At 36.8% G+C, this 24209-nt stretch overlaps 1 protein-coding gene across 1 annotated transcript in view; it reads right to left on the bottom strand.

Moving 5' to 3' along the window:
- Nucleotides 1-15394, bottom strand: part of LOC107693873 (FRAS1-related extracellular matrix protein 2-like) — a 57797-nt gene extending 42403 nt beyond the window's left edge. The window contains exons 1-2 of the mRNA XM_016493409.1: nt 10241-15394; nt 7987-8076 (exon numbers count right to left, since the gene is read on the bottom strand). Coding sequence (XP_016348895.1) covers nt 7987-8076; nt 10241-15239 — 5089 coding nt within the window. The 5' untranslated portion in view covers nt 15240-15394. The remainder of the gene's footprint in view (nt 1-7986; nt 8077-10240) is intronic.
- Nucleotides 15395-24209: the final 8815 nt, after the last annotated feature.

Raw genomic sequence — 24209 nt, 5'->3', positions numbered from 1 at the left:
CAGCACCTGTCTTTTACCCACACAAACTAAAAATAAAGGTTTGTTTGTATAAAAGAATGTAGTTCAGTGCAGAACAGACATGATGAAATATTTATATCTTGTGCATGCTGACTTCACACTTCACATGCTTGGCTTCAGAATTCTTGGTGTAGCTCACATTATTTGTATCATCCAGATGTTCCTGAATCACCATCATCGTTTTATACCATGATACTGAATGATTACCATGGTAATGATTGCCCCAACCAAACCGAGCTTACAGAGATGCTTTCAAAGGCATTCTACACCTCTAATAGATTAAACAATGAAAGAATATCCAAAAGAGCATGGACTTCATGCATTACGAAGCCTATGATTAAATCTCTAGCAAAAGTCTGTGTGAATACATAATTTCGTGCACACATACCTATATACCAACTGCATCTCTAATCTATATTCACGGCACGCCATGTCTCATTGTCTGCACGCGTATTGATAACCCACTTCACATGCACGCAAACCATCAGAGACTAATTCCCAATTTCTCAACAAGCTAGACCATGTATATTCATGACTTTTCTATGCTTGTTTCACTAGATTTCCTCAAGCTAACCCCGGGCTCCTAATATCTCACTTGCTAACCTTGCCTGATAGATGTCAAGACTGGAAAAAATTGACATGTTGCCAATGCCCCTGTATTTCTAACTCGATATTAGCCTGGTTGCTAGGTGATAACCATTCGGTAGATGATATGCAGCGTATACAAATTCAGAATGAAGGAAAATAAACCATTTCACATGATGAAGTGATTATATTTGACATTTCGTGAAGATTAGCAGCATAAGCCACATGGTTCGTTTAATTATCATAGTGGTCCTCATAATTAGTCGTCCATCAAGACTTGTCGACTCATATTTTGACTCCATTTATAGATGTGGATTGCAGATAAGAAATCTGTAGTAAATAGAAATATAATTTAAAAATAAATATAAATTTATATAAATCAGAAAGGCAACAGCCACATCTATATGCAAAAACAAAGATACTATAAATCACATTAACAGTGGGCAATATTTGATTTGATTTATGGTTTTATGTTTTATTAGACCTCTGTGAGTGGATATAAGCAAGCTAAAAGCATTTCTTCTATCATTTCTGCACTCAATGGCAGGGTATTAATGCAGCGCATTATCCAAGCTGCAATGACCCTTTTTCTTTCATCATGTCAGGTTCTATCAATTTAAGAAAGAAGAGATAGATAGGGTGTTGTTTAAATATCGCCCAAATCCATTTGCGAGTAAAGAAAAAGCTCTCAGCTCAAGGACTCCACTATTCTCTGTGTTCAGGGTGTTCATTCAGGTCAATGAGCCGAACAAACACAACACCATCAGTTACCCCAAAGACAAACAAAATCAAATGGATTTTTACATTTTCTAAAGAACGTGAGTGGTGTTTGCCAGTGAAAAACCTGTCACAATGTCACAAAACAATTTTGTATATTTAGCTAAAATGGATGTTAATAACACATGTAAATGAGGTAAAAAAACCCTGATAAAACAAAAAATAAAATGAAATATTAAGGTGTCACATCCTTGTCTCTAGCATAAATGAGTGTACAATTTGGGGGTTTTGAGAAACGTTAACCAAGTACGAGAAATAGTATTATTGATTCTCGCCTAAAAAGGCCACTGAAAATGAAGTAAACAAAGGATTCAAATAAATAAGAAGAAAAGAGAAACAAGCTATTTAGTAATAAAGGATAGCATCACACATGTGAATTTAAAATTCAGTTGTATTTGTTCTGTTGTCAAGCTGAACAATAAGATGCACTCGTTAGCTCTGCCTCTGAAAAAAATGTACTGACAGTTGCTTTGAAGTCCAGTGGATTTGTCCAAACCCTGATACTGACAGTCTCCATAAAGCTTCTCACACAAAAAGCCCCTAATGACTTTATTAAACAGTAGCATTTCAGAGCCCGATAGTCCAGACAGAGTTTCCTAGAAAGACATGACAACACAACAGCTGACATTCATTGCTCATTAAAAGCTAATCAGTGTCTGGTGCATGAGCAGCTTTACTCTATCCAGAAAGTTTGAAGAACTTCTTAACAGCATCTAAAAATAGAGTTCACAAATAATTCACCAGATATGCTCTCAATCCTCCTGAGTGACTGGATAAAGTCTGACAGAAGTCAAATGGAGATGACCCCTGAGGGTACTTACAAACTACTATAGTGATTCATGAGGGTCTTATACCATCAGGGCTGGAAAATAAATCTGAATATGAGAATGAATGAGAAGGGTAGAGTATTATGTGCCATAAAGCACAATTCCTTCTTTTTATTAATTCTGTGCCAACAGCATCAACATCAACAAACCCTCAGGAGCGCCACACTCCCAAAACTTAGTTAAACACAAGTCATAAATAAGTGCTACTTTGAGGCCTGTTTATCAAAACTATTATGCGTGTTGCACATACTCATGTTTCTATATTGATTTCCAGGATTGATTACTTGGACATCAATGAATAAGTATGATAACAGTTGTGTCAGTTTATGCCTCCCCATACAGTAGGTTTCCCTGAAAAAGCACCATTGATTCTAGATCTGAAACATCAAGAACAGAATACATCTAGTCATCAAGGCTATTTTTGGTTTTTCAAAGTGAAAAATGGGGACAGGTGCTTCTCAAAGAGCAGAAAATTAAGAAACAGGACATCACAACATAGCCTAACTATCATCTAAATTAATTACCAACACATGCACGTGCTTGAGCGAAAAACAGCAGCTTGTTGTTCATTTCATGGTTCCTCTAGCCTCTCCTCGTCTAGCTCAATGGGCTCTTGGCTACAGCCACAAAGTCTTGGCTGTCTGCTTTACTGTTTTCTGGTTGGACTGAAAAAGCTGAGCTAGTCTTGCAGAACTTGGAAACATTCAACAAGGACATGTAGTCATGCAATAAAGACAGTTCATAGCATCCAGGCTGCTCAGATTTAAACAAGTGGTCCACAACCTCACAAAACACAGGAAGTTATCTTCAACGAAGGTCACGATTTGCCTGGATGCCCTCAATTACCTTCTTCTGTGCCTCCGTCTTCACCAATGACCTGCATAACCTTATTTAGAAGAACTTTGTTGCAAGAACAGCAGATCCTTTAACTGTCAGCAGACTGACTGAAGATAGCAGTCACAAACCTCTTATTGGTCCATCACCTGTCCACTCGATCAGCGGCACTTTGAAATGTTTAACCAGGAATACATGCAGGTGTGGTCTTGTCACTGAAACAGTCAGCCATGCAGGTCTAAGGTTAATCCAGAAATCCACATCTGAACTGACCCTAAATACCTGCGCTACCCTCTAAACCAAACAAAACATCCCACCTTTGGTTTAGTCTGAAGAGATAAAGCTTTCAGGGGAAATTCAATGCTAGCTCTTGCTAATCCACATGTGAATACACAATCTTATGTCTAGCCAACAATGAGAATCAGAGCTACAAAAATGTTCTATTGCAATGTTATTTCTGGTTAATTTGATATGGAAGAAGAAAATAAACAGCACAAACATACGGTTATCTACAACCACGCTATGATTAGTATTGTTCTGTATTGTTCCTACAGCGCCCTGGATCCTGTTCAACAAATCCCCTGTAAAAAAACTTCACAATACAAGGTATAGACCAAGGAAAACAGAGCTAGCAATGAGATTTTTCTTTTTTTTTTGTTAACCCAGACACAACAGAGCTTTAGGAACAACCTAAATGGTGGTGAACAGTCTGCGAAATTGCTTTCCAGGAAACAAAGATGGTTTAAAATGGCATAAAATTGGCACCATTTTGGTTCCCAACCTGATGTCGATGGTCAGGTCTGTTGAAAATAAACCAAGATTTCTTTTTAACAGTACACAGAAAAAAAATATTTAAGTACGTAATGGCATTTTTGCTTTAGAGCGAACACTGGTGTAAGTTCACATCAACAAATGTTTAAAAAACATCTCTAAGTCCCACAGCAGAGCTATGATGCATCACGTAAAGCTTCCCTCTGATCTTTGTAGCCTCTGTGTGTCCCTGCAGTCGTTTCTGTCATATTTCTATCTCTGCCTCTGAGGCCTGATTGCAGTGAGAGGTGTAGAGGATTCAGAATAAGTGCTACCCGTCATGACCTTTTGCAAAGGAAGGGTAACTGATAAATCTGTCCTCTTTTACCGGTTAAGTTTGGGAGCTGCAGGTTGCAAAATAGTTCAAATGGAGAACTGCATTTATTAGTGTCAGTCAAAGGGTGTTTATGTGACTAAAAAAAGAGTTTCGATACAAGGTCTGTTCTCAAACCTAGTAAGCTGCCTCACTGACTACATACAAAGGCAACTGCCTTCTAAGGCAGAATCCTAGCTGTTCTTGAACATTGTAAATATGTTGTGTACAAAATCACACCTGCAATGGTGTCTAAAAGCACTTAAGGCATACTCAGTGTCTGAATTTGTTCACTTGTTTTAATTCACCCCTTTAAGTGCACCATGTTAGTGGAGTAATGTAGGGAATAGTGGATGAGGGTATAGGGTGCACTTTCTAGGTATTAAAATACATAGCACAAATATTATGTTTATTAATGTGTTTTGGTATTGAATGAAATGAAAATAAATTTATTAATTGCCTTGTCTGCCTTTAATTTTTTCAATGGAGCTTGTTGCAGTGCGTTATACCTTTTCCACAAGGGATACATGCTAAAAAAAAGGTTTTGTAAGGTATGTTAATACTGTAGTGACAACAGTTTGTCATGACAAAACAACTGGATATCATTTATTTTTAATAAAAGCTGGTGATTTCAGAGACTGTGTTATAAACCAACAACCCAGCAACTCGCTGACCTCCATTAACTGAATCACTGTCTGTGTGAATGAGGCTTTAGGAGGCAGAATAATGAAGTTGCCTACATTTTGGAACAGCTTTAGCATCGGCAGTGCGCCTTTGATGCCTTACAATGTTGTCTCCAGAGGCAGCTTGCTAGGTTTTGGAACAGAGCAAAAGAGACAGAGGCAAAGATAAACAAAAATGAGATGATCTAGGCCAAACTCTGATGGACAGTTTACAGACTAAAATAAAGCTAGTATGCAGCCTTACTGGTACAACAAAAATGTGGCTGATTTATAAATTCAGAAAAAGTACACACAGAAATATCTTCAGAAGGTCAAAATCTTGTTTGAGCTCAAATAGTCCTCTAAACTGTATGCAGAAAACATGATAATAGTTATTTGCATTGAAAAACAGCCTTATCATCATTATAGGGAATGCAGAGAAAGAACATTTTGGAAAACAAAACAATTAATTAAACCCCTCTGGAATACTACTTGTACTAAATACGTAAGTCGCAGTCTAACAGAGTGCATTAAATAAATGCAGCTGTTTAACACAAATTGGCTGTAAAATGGAGTTTATGATGTTAGCTGTGGTTGTCAGGCTCTTTGGACAAGCACAAACTAAGATAGTCTAATTAGCTCAGCTTCTTCAGGCATAATGTGGCAAAGTGGTTGTAATCACTGAATTTCATGCTGAAGCTGTACATTACTGCACAAATGTGGGAAAAAGGGGTCCTAGGAGAAAGCCTTGAGGCACCTCGTGATAAAAACAGCTCAGCTGAGCCCTTTTGTGTTTGCACACTACATCTGTAAAATGAGATGTGAAAGATACAGATAGTCCCTTACTGCTTGAGGTCTTTCCAATAAAATAAATGCCTCCCTAACCAATACAGTGAAACCATCCACAGGAATGCAAAGAAACAAAACTGGTAATGACCCACTGGGCTCAGGGGTCAGACACCAACACAGCTGCATACCAACGAGTTCCTACTCCTCAGTCTTTCCTGCCTGAATTGAGAGATGACTGACAGAGGGACAAATGCTCCCAAAGGGGGAGGGAGGAAGAGAAAAAAGTGAAGGAAACAAATAGAAACATAACACAAAAACAATTCTAAAAACTGGTCCTGTCAACTGAATGTGTTAATTTTGTGATAAAAAATTTAAAATAAATATAAATAATTTTTAAAATAAACAAACGCTTATTTCAAAAATCTAAAATGTAATAATAATAAAGAAAAAACGAATTAGGGTCATTCTGTGGCAACCCCATATCTTTATGACTGAACGATACAGGTCCTTGAAAATGAAGATTCCAAAATAAAAGTTTATTAAGAACTAAAATATAAAATCATATTGCGATATCTTTAATATTTCTTGAGTTATAGGCACACGAACTTTGGAAAGAGAATATTTATGGCACTCAGACAGATATGTTCAATGCAGCTGTTTTGACAGAAGGAAACCAGATACATTTCTAATTTCAAAATTATGTCTTCAGACATTCCTCTTTAAAAGAAAAGAAGCACTATATTTTTGAAAAGTGACCCACATTTGTTTTTTGACCACTGGAAATGTGTACAATTTAACGATTTACTCCTGGAGGCATATTGGAATTCCAATATCTCTGGAACTGAACAATATAGAAAATAAAGATTTAAAAAGGAAAGTTTAAGACCCAATATCTAAAAGAGCATTAAGATATCTTTAATACTTCTTGAGTAACAGGCATGCAAACATTGGAGAGAAAAAAAAAACTTGAAAAGTGCTGTTTCTCCATTTTTGAATGGTCACCATTGGCACATAGTGCAACATAGATTGCTAGTCAATAGGTTTTACTAATAGACCTACCAATCTCTGTGTAAAAGTAACATTATGATGCTGCCATCTTTCTGAAGCCATTTGTAACCGCCTGTAAATTGGCTCTGAATCTCAGGTGAAAATTGCCATTTTGACCCCCCTCTACAAAATAGTGGACATTTAATAGTTTGGCTTTCATCACAAAATATGTTTATCTTTCTTCAGAAAAAAATATTAGCAAAATCAAAAATTTGAGCCAGGAACCTCTGCTTGAACTGACACGGAATGGCCCATTAGCATACAGTGCACTTAATTTAGTTAAAACTGTTTAAAAAAACAAAACCAAAAAAGCAAAATGCAACCACTGCAAAATCCTTTTTAAAAAAATAATGCCTTTTGACTTGAAGGTGCTAAGCAGACTGTAATGGTTATCTTGTTTCAAGCCACAACAGATTATTTCATGACAAAGCTGGTGATTTTAAGCATGAGACAGACATAAAGCCCCAATACAGCAGTTGAACCAGCTGTTTTCCTATAGAGCTTGTATTTTCCCAACTCTTTCCAATGCCAGAGACCCTCTAATACTCAAAGTAATTGTAAGCCTGACAAGGGGTGTGTCTTATACTCATGGCTATGGGCTCTAATTATGTGTCATCTTGCCTCTAGCTTTATATACCAAACAGACCTTTGTGTTGCATGTATGCAGACCCTTCAATCCACAATGTCCATTTCTGAGGCACTAACACAGTCAATCCACATCCTGCAGTGTGCTTTGTAGTGTGCATATCACACATATTTGGCTTTCCAAATAAAACAAATCATCACTAATCGCAACAAGGCCTTTAGCCGCAAGCTTTTCCAGCAACAGTGACTGGATCATCACGTTCAACCTAATTTATACATGATTATCTATGCTTCACCAGATTTAATCCTGCCCTGTTGAAATATGTTCTTAGGGTCATTGTAACCCACACTAACTCACTTTTAAGTTTTCTTTGATGTACTAAAAACTCATTTATTTAAATTTTTATATATATTTTCTTGCAGTCAAAGGTAGCACAGCATGTAATAAACTGCACACACAGACAGTTCACCTACCATGGAAAGAAAAGGCCTAATTAAATGCTACATATCTAAATATATCCCTCTCTGGTCTAAGGGGTCACAATTAATCATCCAAGGCTATTTCATATGCAATGACACCTAAAATCAGAGGACATTATATCATTCATGAAATGATTTTTGCTGTATTACTGACGTTATATGGCTAAATGCGTTTATGAATCATTCTAAACACATAGTCAAACCATTAAAAGATGGGCACATTTCATTTTCTTGTAAAAATTAATACCACTTTCCTTACCATTGTCCTCCACGGTGAAACTAAAGACGTCACTGGTGGCATTGTTCTCGTCCTTTAGGATATAGCAGATCTTAAGATCATCTATGTCAGCTGGGGACAAACACAAAACTGTAACATTAAACTGCACAATGCAATTTATTATTCATTCAGAAGAAAATATATCTCAAAACAATCTATGAAATTCTTTGTATTTATGATGATCTACAAACCCTAGAGTGAAACCCTCAAGATCAAATTGTTCTATAAGCCGATCAACTTAAAAATATCTGCATTATAATTCAAAGAGCATGCTTGGTTTTGCAAAAGAAATGTTGATAAAAAGATTTTTAGGTTTTAATAAGTCCAGGTGAGAATTTTCACAAAAGCAGCAGGGAGTGAGTCACAAAACAATCAGCAAAACAGGTGACAAGCTGTTACATAATGACAGGTGAGAACAAGAATTTTAAACATAGACCCAGACTTCCCTACATCTGGTCTGTCCCATCTCCCAAATTAGACCCCTTAACTACTTCTGCTCTGATACACAGTGGTTAGGTTACGGTGTACCATAATCAACCTGGCTCTCTCTTCCCCTTGCTCTGACCCACTTCTTTAAATTATTGATATCAGAGGAAGAAGCCTCATAAAAATGTAAACCTGTGATTCTTTATGCATGGATGAAACCGCTTTTCATATTGAAAATAAAATGTCTTCTTTCATCGCCAGCACACACTCTCATCGTAAAATATTTAGCAAATGCCAAAGAGCAAGCGGTAGCAGAACATGGGGAAAGGGCAAAGTAAATAAAGAGAAGTGATTGTCCCTTCTGCTTCACTGCTCATACTGATGAGGTCAAATCAGGTTTGCCAGGTCTCTCCCTCTCTCTCCATCTCTCACTTCTGCTTCTTCCAATGTCTGGGACACATTTCAGACTAAGTTAGCCTGACATGGATTTCACATCTTCTCACTATGGTTCTCATGTTTGAAGAGTGCATTTATGCTTTAGAAGCCATGAACCTGTGCTGATTAATACAGCTTGTTTCTGAACAAAATTCTTATTCTGGCTAATAGGTAGGGATGTGCAAAAGGATATTTTTAAAATCGAAAAGCCAGGCTATTTTTGCTAATTTGCATATAGTTTGTTCGTTTATGAGGCTAACCTGTTAGCATTACGCTAAGCAATTGATCACCCTGATTGGTCATCAGCAAACTAACAGAAAATTATATACTATGAATCTATTTATATTAGATTAATAGTTATATTAAACATGTATAGCTTTGTTTAATGTAATGTGAAATTTTATATATTTTTAAAGACATTAATTTATGTTTCTTAATGGTTTAGACAAAAATTATTATAAAAAGTGATACTGAAGGATCAAATTTTATCATTTTGAAGGATCATATTTTATTATTATTTTTCTAAACAACAAGAGAGATGAATACCTGTTTACATATTTGCAAACTCTTCAAGATCTTTAATTTAAATTTAAATGTTAAATAGTTTAGCTATATAAAATTATCATTTTATATATAAAATTACATTTGTAATGTATAATGTATAATTTCTCTCTTTTAAAAAAAAAAAAACTAAACTTCTTTACGATATTGCAAGGAGTATGTAAACTTATAAACAAATTACAAAACAAAGAATCCTGACATTGAGTATTTAAATAGCAAATTAAAGTTTGAGTGTGTAATAGACGTGGGATGTTTATCTGAACAATGAAGCATGAGCGCAAAACTCATGCTGCTGGTACGACCCAGTCAAGATGCTAAAAAAAAACCCAAAGATTGCAAGTCTGTTTGTTATGGCTAGCAGCGGAAAAATTACACCGTTCACCTCTAACTCTTTTTAAAATGTGGTTTGCCTGTAACCAGTAACTCCTTTCTCACTACAGGGACGTTAGAAGGCAAAAGTATGAGAACTTAATAATTGAAAGGAGATGTGTGAACGCTCTAGTTGTCTCATCAAGAATTTAAGCTGAAGGCTAAAAGACAGACACATCTTACAGCCTGCGCTCTTGGCAAAGGGCAAAGTGCCTGTTTTGTGATGGAACCTACATTATTTCAAGCATTAATAAGACCCGAGAACCTGTCCTGAACATGACGGGTACATAGCATTTCTTAAGGAGACAATTCTTACATGCGTATCTTCAAATGATGGTTCTACAGAGCATAACACTGCACAGTTCTAGCAAAACAAATGTAAAAAATAATAAGATTTCACAGGAATCAATCATAGGTGATAAGAACATTTCTGATGATACATTACCTTGTGTGAAGGTGTTGATTGAGTCATTCCCTCGGTCCAGGCTGTTCAGGTAGCCTTGCTCTGGCTGTGTTGTAATGTGAAAAACCAAAGCCTCAGGGCTGCTGTCTCGGTCCACTGCCTTCAGGACTTTGCTTGTGATCTGATAACCTAAGTGACCTGCGGACAAGACCTTTAAAGTCGGTGCACCTTTGTTAACCACAATCTGTGGCACACCGTTGTCCACTGATACAATGGTAATCTTCATGGTCTGAGGCCTTTGGGTCTCAAAAATGGTATCAGGAAAGACAAAAAAATCGGAATGGGTGCCATCAGTGACTGTAAAAGAAAAGCTGTCCTTGTCCGACTTTGTGCCATCATGCTTGTAGCTGATCATATTCTCATTCAGGTCCTGCTTTGTGAACGAAGTCACCTGTCGACCGTTATTGAAAAGCAGTTTGCCATGAATGGGTAGCTGGATGACTGTAAACTTGAGAAGGTGCTCAGCTGTGTCTTGGTCCTCAACGGTCAACTCAAAGGGCGTAATGAGTTTGGTCTGTCCCTCGGTCACTTGAAGGTCATGAATGGTCAGTACCGGCTTTTTATTGTCAACATCAACAATCGAAACACGGAACGTGCGGAACACAGGGTTGTAGCCATCGGTCACCTCAAACTCAAAGCTGTCCATCTTGACTTCATCTTCGGCAGTATGAATGTAGTAGATCTTGCTTCCGGCCAGCTGTAATTGGGTAAAGGACACAATAGGCATGGCTGGCGAATCTGTGCTTTCCAAATGCCCTCTCACCGGGGCTCTTGTGATGGTGAAGACTAAGTTCTCATCAGGGCTGTTGAGATCACTAGTGCTGAGGAGGTTCGTTGTGAGTGTCACTTTGCCACCTTCTTTAAGAGACACCCCTTTGCTGATGACATCAGGAAACACCATGTCAATGCTGCCCACAGTAATATAGAAGTATCTGTCAATTAGAGGATTTATGCCATCTGTTACATCAAACTTTATAAGGTCTCGAATGCCTTCCTGTCCATTGTGAGTGTACAAAATGAGACCCTTGTTCACCTCGTTTTGTGTAAAGTTCATGCCAACTGTTATGTTCTCTAGAGACCCAGCAGATCTTTTCTCCACATATCCTGCTGATCTTCTATGAAGGAAGCCCTGACCGGGGCCATAGCGAATGATGAAAGTAAGAGACTCATCATCTGAGTCCAGATCAGTAGCTTTTAGTACTTTACTGTTTATCTGTTTTGTCTCACCAATCTCGATGTCAAGCCCATCATTAATGGCAAGCCTTGGTGTTTCATCATCCACAGGGATAATCATGATCATGATGGTGGCCTCAGCTGAATGTTTCCCATCTGTAAGAAGAACGTCAAACTTGTCTTCAGTGGTTTCAGAATCATCATGCTCATAAATTATGCTAGAAGCTTCTTTGATTTGCTCCACAGTGAAATTTGTGATTGGGACAGAGCCACTTGCAAGCTGATTGAGAATGAACCCATGATTTGGGGGTTTGGTGATGATAAACGTCAATTCTTCTGCAGGAACATCAGCATCGACTCCATTCAAGAGTGGCATGTCAATGATAACATTCATGCCCTCCATTACAACAAACTCTCGCATAAAGATCTCCGGTTTTTCATCATTGGTGGGAATAATTATAATCGGAAAGAACTGTCTCTCTGAGAAATTCACACCATCTGAACATCTAAATGTGAACTTGTCCTCCACTGGCTCAACTCCTTTATGTATGCTTTGGACATAATGGATATGACCTTCATTCACATCTCTGATGGTAAAAGCACTTACTGCCGTTCCCGACCTTGACTTTTCAGAGCCTGGTGCTGGAGAGATGTTCTCCACATATCCTGATGTAGGCTGAACAATGATGGTGCACAGGATGTCCTCAATTGGTGTGTCTGCATCTTCAACCATAATATGATGCCTACCAATTGTGTTTTTATCCCCCTCAAAGACGGTAAAGGTAGGGCCAACTGTGACCACTGGAGTCTGGTTATCTACAGGCAGAATGGTGATGTGAACACTGACTCCATTTACTTGGTTACCCCCTACAGTCCACTCATCAGACATGTCAGAGAGGGTCAGGTTGAAAAAGTCTTCTATCGAAGTGAGACCAATCTCACCGCTGGTGTGAGCATACACAACCAGACCACTGATGATATCAGCTTGGGTGAATCTGCTTGAGGAAACTCCACTCACCAGAATTTCTCCAAACTTAGGGGCTTCTTCCACAATGAACGTCAACCTCAGGTCATCAGTGTCTTCATCTTTTCCCTGGATAACACTGGTGGTAATTTCTGTGGCACCATTTTCCAGCACATCCAAGCGAGAGCCAAAGGTGCCCTTTGTGAGGCTGAGCATTGGTGTCTCATCATCAATAAGCTTTACCGCTACCTTCACAGTGATTGTTACAACATGAACACCGTCACTAACATCCAATTTAAAAGAGTCACTTGTTGTTTCATCCCCATTGTGGATATATGACACTTTGCCATCAGAGATATCCATCAAATTGAAACTGCTTCCTTTTTTCAAGTCAGTAAACGTATGCTGAACAAGTCCGTGCTGTGGAGTTTGACTTAGCGTGAATGAAATTTGCTTACTGTCAGTGTCAAGGTCATTTGCGTCGAGTTCAGCACTCGTGATGACATGCACCCTTCTCTCAAGGATTGTGAATCCAGTGTTCATTATCTGTGGGGGTTTGTTGTTCACAGGCTGCAGGAAAATTGTAAAAACTCCATTAGCACTGTTTCCAGCAGTGTCCTCTACTGTGAAATGGAACTGCACCACATGAGGTGTGATGCCAAGCTCAAGGTCTAGTGGGCTGTAGGAAATCTTATGATGGTTCATTTGCGCTTGGGTAAATTCTGTTACGTCAGTATCGGGGCTGTCAGTCAAAACAATAGACCCAAATTTAATGGGATTATTCTCATCTGTGTCAGTTGGCGGTTGAGTTATTGTATACTTCAGGTCACGGTCTTCAGAGTCCAAGTCAGTATAACGAAGAACATTCTTGTTGAAATGAGTCAGCTGGTACTCATGTACTGTCATCTGCAAAGTAGTGCCTGGGAACAGCACGGGTGGAATATCATCAATAGGTAAAATTTTAATAATGAATGAATTCTCACCAGATTGGTTGGGAGGATCGGCATCATCTTGTACTCTAAAAACGAACTGATCAGTAACTGCCTCTGTGATGTGTGGACCTATGTGCCTATAGAAGAGCTTTTCATCTGTAATATCTTTCTGGAGCCACTGTGTCACAACTTTCTCATACACACCATCTTCTGCATTAAATTTCCAGGAGGATGGGTCCTCGGGTGCTTCAGATTGCCTCACCACGACCTCGCCAATAGCAGAAAATGGAGGCTCGATTGTAAATTGAATGCTGGAATCTTCAGAGTCGATGTCTGCTGCACTGAGCATGAGCTGTGAGATGGGCACCATCTGATTTTTGAATAAAATCAGCCCAGTGTTTGCATTTATGATGGGTGGCTCATCATCTGTGGGTACAATTGTGATGGGGAACAAAAACTCAACTTCATTCTTGCCATCTGACATTCTGAATATTATATTATCACTGTATGTGTCACTGCCATCATGCTGGTAAACCACAATGCCGACCTCCAGATCAGCTGGCGTAAAATACTTCTTGTTGGTGCCTAGAACAGTTAAGTGACCGTGACGCAGTCCATCAACCACCGTTATCCTCACACTGTCCAGGTTGTCTTCATCACTTATTTCTAAATTGTTCTGAGTAAACAAAGACCTAGACTGGCCTTCATATAAAAGCTGGCCAGTATTCTTAGTGACTACTGGCGCTAATGTATTCATGGGCTTCACAACAATCATGAATGCAAAAGGATCTGAAATGCCACCATCTGTGTCTATGACCTCAAACTCTATTTGAAAGATCCTCTCGGTAGCCGAGTCCAAAGAGGGAGGTTTGTATGCTATTTTCAGATCTTTGAGATCCCTTTGATAAAAGGATGTGATAGGTAAATTCCTATCATCTGTACTCACAATATAGCCCTCCTCAAAGGACAGAGGAGAAGTGATGTTGAAAATGAGATCATCAGGATTGGATTCTGTATCCTCTGCAGCCAACATATCAGGAGTTAAAGCCGTCATAACAAACTGATCAACTTCCATCATCATCATAGCCACAAAACTCGGTCTGGGGGGAGTGTTTTCTTCACCCTCTTTTATCCGAATCATCACATGGAAAAACTCTTGTTTCAGTAAATTATTTTCTTTGCTCCGTAGCTCCACAACCATTGGGATGTAATCCTTATTAGGGGACTTGTGGGTAGATGTGTGCTCATAGCGGATATCTGATTTGAGAAACAGATCACAATCCATCATTTTCTCCAGTTTGCTCTCATCAACAACTTTACCATATCTAGGAAGCGCACTGCTGGCTGCCAGTGATGTTACCTCACATTGTTCTGAGGTTTTATCATAGGTGAAGTCTAAAACCTTTCTGCCGATTGGATTACTAGTCCCACGCAGTTTATCAACATTAAGAGGCATGTTCTTAGTAACAATCTCCAATTGTGTGAAAACAACCTCCACCTCTAGCATAAAGGGGATTATAATAGTTTCAGTCTGAGTGTCATACCTGAGTTGCAGCTTCACCCTGTCACTCGCAGGGCTCCTAGAACCGAAATGAGAGTATCTCACATCGTTAGGACCAAATTCACACGGGATTTTTTTAGGAGACACATGTCCCGGTCTCTGAGACAGCGGATCATTATCCAGAACGGTCATAATGCACCTGTCTCCAGGCTGAACTTCAATGACCAAGTCGTTGATCGGATCGATGTAAACAGATCTCCCGAAAGGCACGTGTATGCCGTTGTTTGCCACCAGTATCGCGTCCTCCGAGAGTTCTGGCGTGTAAGCGTACGACAATCCGTGCGTTTCAACTCCTCGCGCTGAACTACCTGTCAGTGAAAGCAAGAGAATGAAAAATCTATGAAGTTCCATGCTGAACGCGCAGTGTACACAGCCACAGGAGGTTCTTGGGCAAATGAGATATCCAAATGGAGATCAGTGGGGTTTTCCGCTCTTATGCTTTACATCCAAGAGGGAAGAGGAGACAAATACAGAAAGTTGAGAAATCCCACACACGCGCCAGGATTCTCGCGCGGCATTCCCACAGAGTCAGCGCGAGCTCAGTTTTAACTTGAGCATGGATGGCAGCAGGAGGACACGCCCACAGGCTCATTCTATTGGACGGAGACTTGCATTCCCACGTTCGCAGGTGATGTTCTCAGAGGATTTGACTGTCTTCTTTAGTTGTGTTGTAGATAGGCGCGTCTGGGTACAATTGTAACTCTCTACATTTCTTACATTAGAAACATTCATAGAATGTTTTTGTATGTTCTCATTAAAGGCATCTTTTCATTTTATTAAACAAAAAACAATTTAAGTTGTAAAAGTCTCTTTCCCCCTTGGATATCCAGTATTTTTTATTTATTTGTTTGTTTATTCATGCTGTCTATAGTTATAGTGCATTTGAATTTAAACTTGTATCTATTCCTATATTAAATTAATGTATTGCTATTTTGAAAAATCAAAATAACTGCTTACAGTCTTTCCTGTGTAGCGCATATGGCAACGCTTAGTATTAGCAATACCAAGGTGATGGGTTCGATTCCCCGGGAATGCAAGAAGTGATAATACTATGTGACCCTTGAATGCAATGTAAGTTGCTTTGGACATAAAAAGAAGTGAGCAAGATAAATAACATTTACCCTAAAATTTATTTACCAGATAAAAATGATGAATTAATGCCAGAGTTTTTATTCTAAGACTCTTGACCTGCCTCAGGGACCCTTTTTAATATTTTACTTAGAAATTAGGCCCACTCACTCACTGTTCCTCACTTCAGCCTCTCAAATACCTGTAACCCCCAGGATATAGAAACTATTTAAGAGTTAATATAAGCATTACATACTCACAATGTCACTGGGAGCCATAAAAGACTTGATCTTATCTTAGCTATGAGGTCAGGGCAACTCTAGCTATAAAAAAAAAACATTTGTTTGTTTAAAATATGTAATGAACATTACCTCATTAAAGTGCCTATATTAAAGTATTCTTGACTTCTGCTGATTAATATATTTTAGTAAAAAGGATGTAACCCATTATAAATAGTGTAGCTGTAACTTTTGCCTATATATATATATAGGTTATAGGTTAATATTGTCCCATTGGAGGCAATAAATAAATGTATTAATTTGAATGAATAATTTTTTACTGTATTAACTAATTAATACTATTAAGTGATACTATTACTGTCAGGATATATTTTTTCTTATACCAAAAGATGTACAGTAAAATTGTATTGTGTGTAGTCTGTGAGAAAAGAAGAAAAATGTTTAAATAAACAAACAAACAATCGTTTTGCCTTTTCTCTACAGTTTGAGATTTTTTGGGGAAGACACTTTGGACAATGGTTTCTTCTTGGTTAAAGAAAAATGCTGGAGGGAGAAGAAAGGCGAGAGTCTTCTGAAGTTCGTTGGGACACATGTGTTTTTTAATTACAATATGAAAGTTTACAGTCAGTGTTTTCACGTGTGCTCTCTGAGAATGACTGTTTCCCACAAACCTTCAAACCTGTAATCAATCATCTGTTCAGGCACCATAAAAACTCCTGATGGCTCGACTGAGTTAGTCTTGGTATTTTCTCTCCCCATCTCAGTTTTTCAATTTAATGTTTTGTCTCAATGTAGCCCTGGGAAAATACGGCCACTTTATTGGTGAAGGTAGACAGAATCAATCAGACCTCTAATCTCTGTGATCAAGAATATAACACACTTTGTCCAAAGGGACCAAAAGTGCCTTGAAAAGTCTGCAGTGCTGCAAAAAGTGGGGCACTTAAAAACAAAGAAAAGAAACAAAAATGTGCCAATGTTTAAACGATAAGCATATTTAGGTATTAAAACTGATGCAATCATGCCTTGAGCTGTCCAATGACATAACACACACAACCAGTGACAAAAACATTTATTTGTTTGATATCTTAGAAGTTTTTTACAGTGCAATTAATTTTTATACAGACATGACATACAAATACATGTGAAAAAAGGAAGCCCACTCATATTAAAGTTCACAGCTGTTAAACGTCCGTTCTCAGGTTCCTTCTGTTGTCCCGTGGTGTGACCGTCTGTCATCTGGCATAACTGCAGAATTAGTGTTCAGAATTACAATGGAAAATAGTACATTTGCCCACTTGTCAGACACGGACACTCTCACTGAATGAGTCATGAATCAAACCAATTTAAAACCAGACATTAGATTTTTGAATAAGAATTATTTCAAAATCTGTTCTTTCTTTGCAATTTCTTTCAAAGTACATGTGTGGCATTAACCATGTGATCTTCTTGTGCAGGTGTTCACATTCTCTCATTTACAAATTATGCTGGATTATGCAGGTTCTTCACAAATTTGTGGAGTTTATTCATCTCTCTTTATCTCTTGTACAGAGGTTATTAAAGACACAGATTAGACACAACGCTCCTGGTATCCAAAAAAAAAAAAAAAAGATATGTGGCCAACACTCTCTTGGTACTAGGCCTATAATAACAAAATATTTTCTAGGTTTTGTCCCCCCAATGGATCTGGAAGAAGCTGCACCACAGTTAAAAATATCTTGTTGAAGTTAAAGGTGCATCTTTCCACCTTACAAACTAGCAAAACATCATCTAAAGGATTTGTGAGAGTGAACATTACAATGTATTTTCTGAAAGGTCGCTTGTTCCTCTTGAGTACTGCTGCCATTTCGGTCACAGATGTTTGCAGGGAAGGGAAATATTCTCAAGCCAGTACTCATTGTTGTCTAAATGTTCGTTTAACATTATATGTTTTTCAGCTAAAGACATGAGGATGGTGGGGAAGATGTTACTCACCTTTAGAGCTTTAGCTTCAAATTAGAACTTTGTTTGGAGCTAAATGACAACTATTGAAACAACTGTCCTTCTGATGGCGCTGGGCTCAAGTCAGACGAGAAATGTGTTTGTTCTGAAGAATAACAGCTGCCATTCTAACAACATTCTCTTTCCAACTGCTATAAATTGGCAGCATCCAACAATAAAAAATAAATAAACAATATTATATAATTAAAATGATATACACAGGCCTATAAATGTACATTTTGCCACATATGAAATAGCATGTATTGGTAAATCATAATTATGATATAAAAATCATAATTCTGACATAAAATTGAAAGTGAGATAAAAAGTCATTATTATGGAATTTAAAAAAAGTGGAATTATTAGACAAGTCTTAATAATGAGATAAAAAGTCTAAATTATGTCATAATTACACAAGTCAAAATTACAAGATAAAAGCCACACTTATGAGATGCTAGGTTAGGCTATAATTATCATATTTAGCATCAAACATACTTTTTATGGAAGACCATTTCTGCCACATGAGAAAAAGAAAAAATGCTTTGGCAAATGATAATTTTTACATAAAAGTCATAATTATGAGATAACATGTCATAGTTATGACATTAAATGTTATAATTATGACATACAGTGTAAGTTGACATTACAAGATAAGAAGTCACATATATGACAGTCTAGGTCATAATTAGCATATTCAGCATCATACATGCTTTTTATGGAAGACCATTTTTTCCACATGTGAAAAAGGGGGGGGAAATGATGCTTAAAAGGATGGAGTTTTGGTTCCTTGCCGCTGTCACCTCTGGCTTGCTTAGTCGGGGACACTTCATTTCCAGCGATACCGTTGACTTGATTGCAAAGATACTATTTAAACTGAGCTGGATGTTGACATCACTGAATTCAATGATGAACTGTCTTTAACTGAAAAATTTGTGTTTACTATTGTCATTTTGCATTATTGACACACTATTTTCCTAATTAATGCTGTTCAGTTGCTTTGACACAATCTGTATTGTTAAAAGCGCTATATAAATAAAGGTGACTTGACCTGACTTGACTTAAAAGACATAATTGTGACATAAAAGTAATAATTATCAGATAAAAAGATGAAATTATGAGATGAAAAGTCATTGTTGGCTTAATATGAAGTATCATATAAAGGCATATGAGCTTCATCAATCCTATATAAGCCTTTATATGATTGGCTGCTTCTTGTGCTTTGTCTTTAATGGAAAATGTCAAAAGGAGTATGCTTAAATGTAAGCATGATTTCACATATTTTTGTTTACATTTTCTTTAAATCACTTTTTTTGCTGAAAAAAAAAAACAATTTAATTGAAGATAATAGAACACAACACAGGAAATAGAACACAGGGAGAAATATGGAGAAACTCTAGAAGATTTTTGGGAGGAAATATATGCAGATATTCCACTCAAAGCACTGACATTTTAGGCTAATTCTCTGTAGTATTAGTGCTGCTGGCAGGAGGGGTGGGGGGGAGTAATTATAGTATAATTAATAAATTGTTACTTGTTTGCCTTTTTGTAAATGTCACACTACGTGGTAAATATTTATATATTTTTCTCAGAAATTCCAGAACAACCCTCATTAGTGCCTCATTCGCACTTTACTCTCTATATTGTACTCAGTAACTAAATGTGCACGAGCGCTTGTTACCTGACTGATATCATTATTTCAACGACCGCTGTTGAAGTTCAAGGACAAACTACCAACCCAAGCCCTTTCCGGTCACTGTTAAAAAGTAAGTTTCATATTTAATATACAGTCAAAAAGCACGTATGAGTCAGTGAGGTGTAATTATAGTCTACATGTTGGCAGCCAGCGGTGTGTCACCTGCTGCTATTACCGAGGCTAATTTTCAAAAGTAACCCGTGGGAGAGAGAAAACTCTCATACTCCGGCTTGTTTGAGAGATTAATTGAGAGTTACATAAAGGGTTTTGATTGTAGGGGTTGAGAAGTACAGACCTCATCAGCTCTATGGCAGCCAGTTATAATTAGGCATCATTACAGCTTCATGGCAAATGTCCAAATCCTCGTGCAATAAGGTGGATGATCCTGGAGAGGGCACTGTTGTATTATTGTCTAGCCTTCACTAATGATCCAAAGGAATGTAATGTTCCAAAAAATAGCAGACTTTCAAGGGGTATTACCATGTCAGGTTGAAATTGAAAGAATAAGCTTAAACAAGAGTGGAGAAGAATCAAGGAAGGTGAAGGACTGAAACAAATGTTTGTCTTTCGTGTTCAGACCCTGTCGGTGAAAGGTCACTTGGATTTCCATTAGAAGCAGGTAATCTAAAATGAGATCTAATGCAGGCCCTGTGGAGGGTGGATGGATAGATGTACTGGTATCAGGAGAGGCCACAGGCGAAGATCTGCTCAACCAGAAAGGACCGTGCCACATCAGAGGGCTAATAGTTTCTAATATCACTATCTGAGTGAATGAAATGCAGTTTTTAGGTCAGACCCTCACACTGAATGAGAGAGAATCCAGCCTCCAGAAAAGATCGGGTAAAGCTTTTTAAAATGACGCCGTGTGAGAAGGTCAGACCTGCAAATGTAAAGTCATGATGGAGGAGGAAAGACAATTGTAATGGACTGCAGTGGAGTTCATTATATTCCTTGGGTTATCTCAAATGCTAACATGTAGATAAGAAGGAAAATGTTTGTGATTTACCTAAAATTATGCATGAAATTTGATCTTAACTTCAAAGTCAAACAAATATAAACAGAGCCTGTCTAAACAAATAACATCCACGAATGTTGCATTTTCATGACTTTATTGAATGAATCGCAATAGGCAGGGTGGAAAAAGTATGTGAAACCTTGGATCTAATAAATGGCCCTGCCGGCGATAACCTCCAACAAGTGTTTCTTGTAGTTATTTGGTATATTTTTGTAACTATGAAAATGCATATTATGATAATCATTTCAATATTTATAGTGTAAAAATAATTGTAAAAAAATATTTCTTTTCAAAATATGACTGTCCTGCAGCTGTTTTGCCATTTCCACAACACAAAACTATTTATTTGTTTGTTTGTTCGCTATTTTAATGTATTTATTTATTTATTAACTTACAGTGTCAGTAAAAAGCTTGAGATAAAATCTGGAACGTGATGTACTATATGCAGAAAATTAAGTTAAATATGTTTTTAGTAAATATCACATCAGTATTTTCATAGCATGAAAATGGTTAATATGCATTTTTCAAAAATTATGACTATCCCATGCCATGGCCATTTCCACAACACAAAATAAATCTCTAATTTTTTTTTTTTGGTGTTTATAAAAAACTTGAGTTAAAAAAAAAAAAAGGACGCATGATGTATGAAGAAAATTCATTCAAGAAAATTCAAGGTAAATATCACCATGTAATATCAAAGAATGATATTAATTTCCAATCAAGCTTTTTTTGCTATTTTTTTATTGCTCATAATCATAATACATGATATGAACGCTGATGGAAATTACACTATTGTGGAAATATTTGTATTACTTTCAGGAAAAAAATAACACCTTTACAATTATTGTAGGCTGTAATGTGCTTATATAAGTTCAATTCACCTACACCTCTTCACTGCAATCCCATAATTCATAGATATAAGTCATATGCAAAATAAGTGGCTTTAGTTATTCTTATTAAAAAGTTAATCTGACATGGAAAAAGTGCTGTTTAACACTCCAAATGATGCCATTCTGAAAATTGCCTGCAACAAGCCTCTATCAGATTTATTATGAGCCCTTTTGACTTTCTAATCAAAGATCAAACACCATATTAACAACAGCTAATCACTCAAATGAATTCCTGGCTCGGAGCACGGCGAGGATCAAACCGAGCAAACACGCTTGCAAATCACTTCACGAGCCATAATCGAATCTTTCTGTACGTAGACAAAGTACTTCAGCTGGATTGCAGTTTGATCTGTGGTTTCCAAAATGCTTTTATGGACAGTAATACATCAGCAGTGGCGGAGTGAGATGCTCATTAATGAGGCTGACAAAAGCAGTGGGCAAACTGATCGCTCTAATCTGGCTCTCTGGAGAGCTCTGCTGCTGCTTTCTACAGCCAACTTTCAACCTCTGTGCAGTCACTAAAGAAAATAGGCTGTTATAATTGGTGCCGCCACATCATACTTTTGCTGTCCGGCCGCATGCTGTAGATGGAGGGCCTAATGGATGCCGTGGAGTGACATAATGCTGCTTTCTTAAGTGTTTGCCTGCTGTTTGTATGCATGCACAAATCTAGTTCTTCAAATGTGAGATATCAAATAACACTTTTAGGAAGGGATGATTAGGTTGAAATGCTTGTAACATTTGGTAAACAATAGTGAATCGAAATGTACACTGGATTGGATGAGTTCTGAGGATTTTAGCTTACCGCCGTCTCATTATTCGAGATGCATTTGTATCAGATTCCAGCTTAATCGTGTTTGTTGATTGAGTTATCATAAATTGCATTTATGAAACCTTGTTTGGATGTTTTGTTCTGATGAGGGTACCAAAGCTAACAAAATATGTTCTAAGAATGTCTTGCCAACATTCCCATTAAGTTATGAAAACGTATTTAACGAATGTTCTCTAAATTAACATGTGTTAAGGTTTGTTAATCAAATAGCCTATGATATGATTAAAACTATGATAATCTAAACAAATAAACGTAAGCAGTTTTATTATTTATAGTGTGAAAATGTTTTACATAAACTTAAAAAAAAAAAAATTTATCCAATGTCCAACTAAAAATGTTCAGAACAAAAATACATTCCATGAACAATGTATAAATAACTAACATTTTTAGAGTGCTATTAAAGACTAGATACCTTTGAACAAATTTTAATCTAAACAAATAAACATAAATAATATTATTATAGTGTGAAAATGATGTACATAAAAAAACAATAAAAAAAAACTATCCAATGTCCAACTAAAACATCTCATAAAACAATGTTTTTGCTAACTTTTTTTATTAATGACCAAATACCTTTGAATGTATGTTCTATAATCTAAACAAATAAACATAAATAATATTATTATTTATAGTGTGAAAATGATTTACATGAAAAACTCAAAAATTAAAAATTCCAATGCCCAACTAAAATGCTTCATTAAAAACATTCCATGAACAATGTATAAATAACGTTTTTGCTCATGTTTTTAGAACATTTTCAAAAACCAGATACCTTTGAATGAATGTTCAAAGTTTATTAATCAATTATAACATGATTAAAACTATGATAATCTAAACAAATAGATATATAAACAAATCATATTATAATTTATACTGTAAAAAATTATTTACATGAATTAAAAAAAAAAAAATTCTCAGATGTCTAACTGAAATGTTTCGTAAAACAAACATTCCATGAAGTATAAATAATGTTTTTGCTAACGTTTTGAAAACATTGTTGAAGACCATATAACTTTGAACGAACACTCTAATAACGTTTATTAATTAATCAGTTATTACGATTAAAACCATGAGAATCTAAACAAATAAATAAGAAATAAACATAAATAATGTTATTTATAGTGTAAAAATTATTTACATACATAAAAAAAATCATTATCTTATGTCTAACTAAAATACATTTTAAAATTAATTAAAAAAAAGGAAAAATAAAAAGCTATAGTGTATAAATAATGTTTTTGTGCAAAGAACTTTATTAAAAACCAGATAACACTGAACAAACATTCTTTTAACATTATTGGAAGATGTTTGTTCGTAACTCATGAAAGAACCTTGCCAGAATGTTCGGAGAAATCCAAACCAGCGCCATAACCAGGCACCTTGGCTCAGGAGAAAATAAATATTATGGTCTGTGCATGTCTATAGCTTTCTCAGACACACACACACATTTCTATTCCTTTAGAGACATTTTACTACTCAAGAGCTTTATCATCACTTGAACTGTCTGGGGCTTTTCATTTTCTTCAAGCACGCCCTGACGCTCACTGTGACATTAGCCTCGAGCTGCATGTGCTTTTCATGCCGATCTATGACTGACCTTCTGAAGG

The sequence above is a fragment of the Sinocyclocheilus anshuiensis genome, unplaced genomic scaffold, assembly GCF_001515605.1.
Source record: "Sinocyclocheilus anshuiensis isolate Anshui unplaced genomic scaffold, SAMN03320099.WGS_v1.1 scaffold694, whole genome shotgun sequence".
NCBI classification, from domain to species: domain Eukaryota; kingdom Metazoa; phylum Chordata; class Actinopteri; order Cypriniformes; family Cyprinidae; genus Sinocyclocheilus; species Sinocyclocheilus anshuiensis.
The sequence above is the reverse complement of the archived record's forward strand: the minus strand, read 5'-3'. Positions and strand labels throughout refer to the sequence as shown.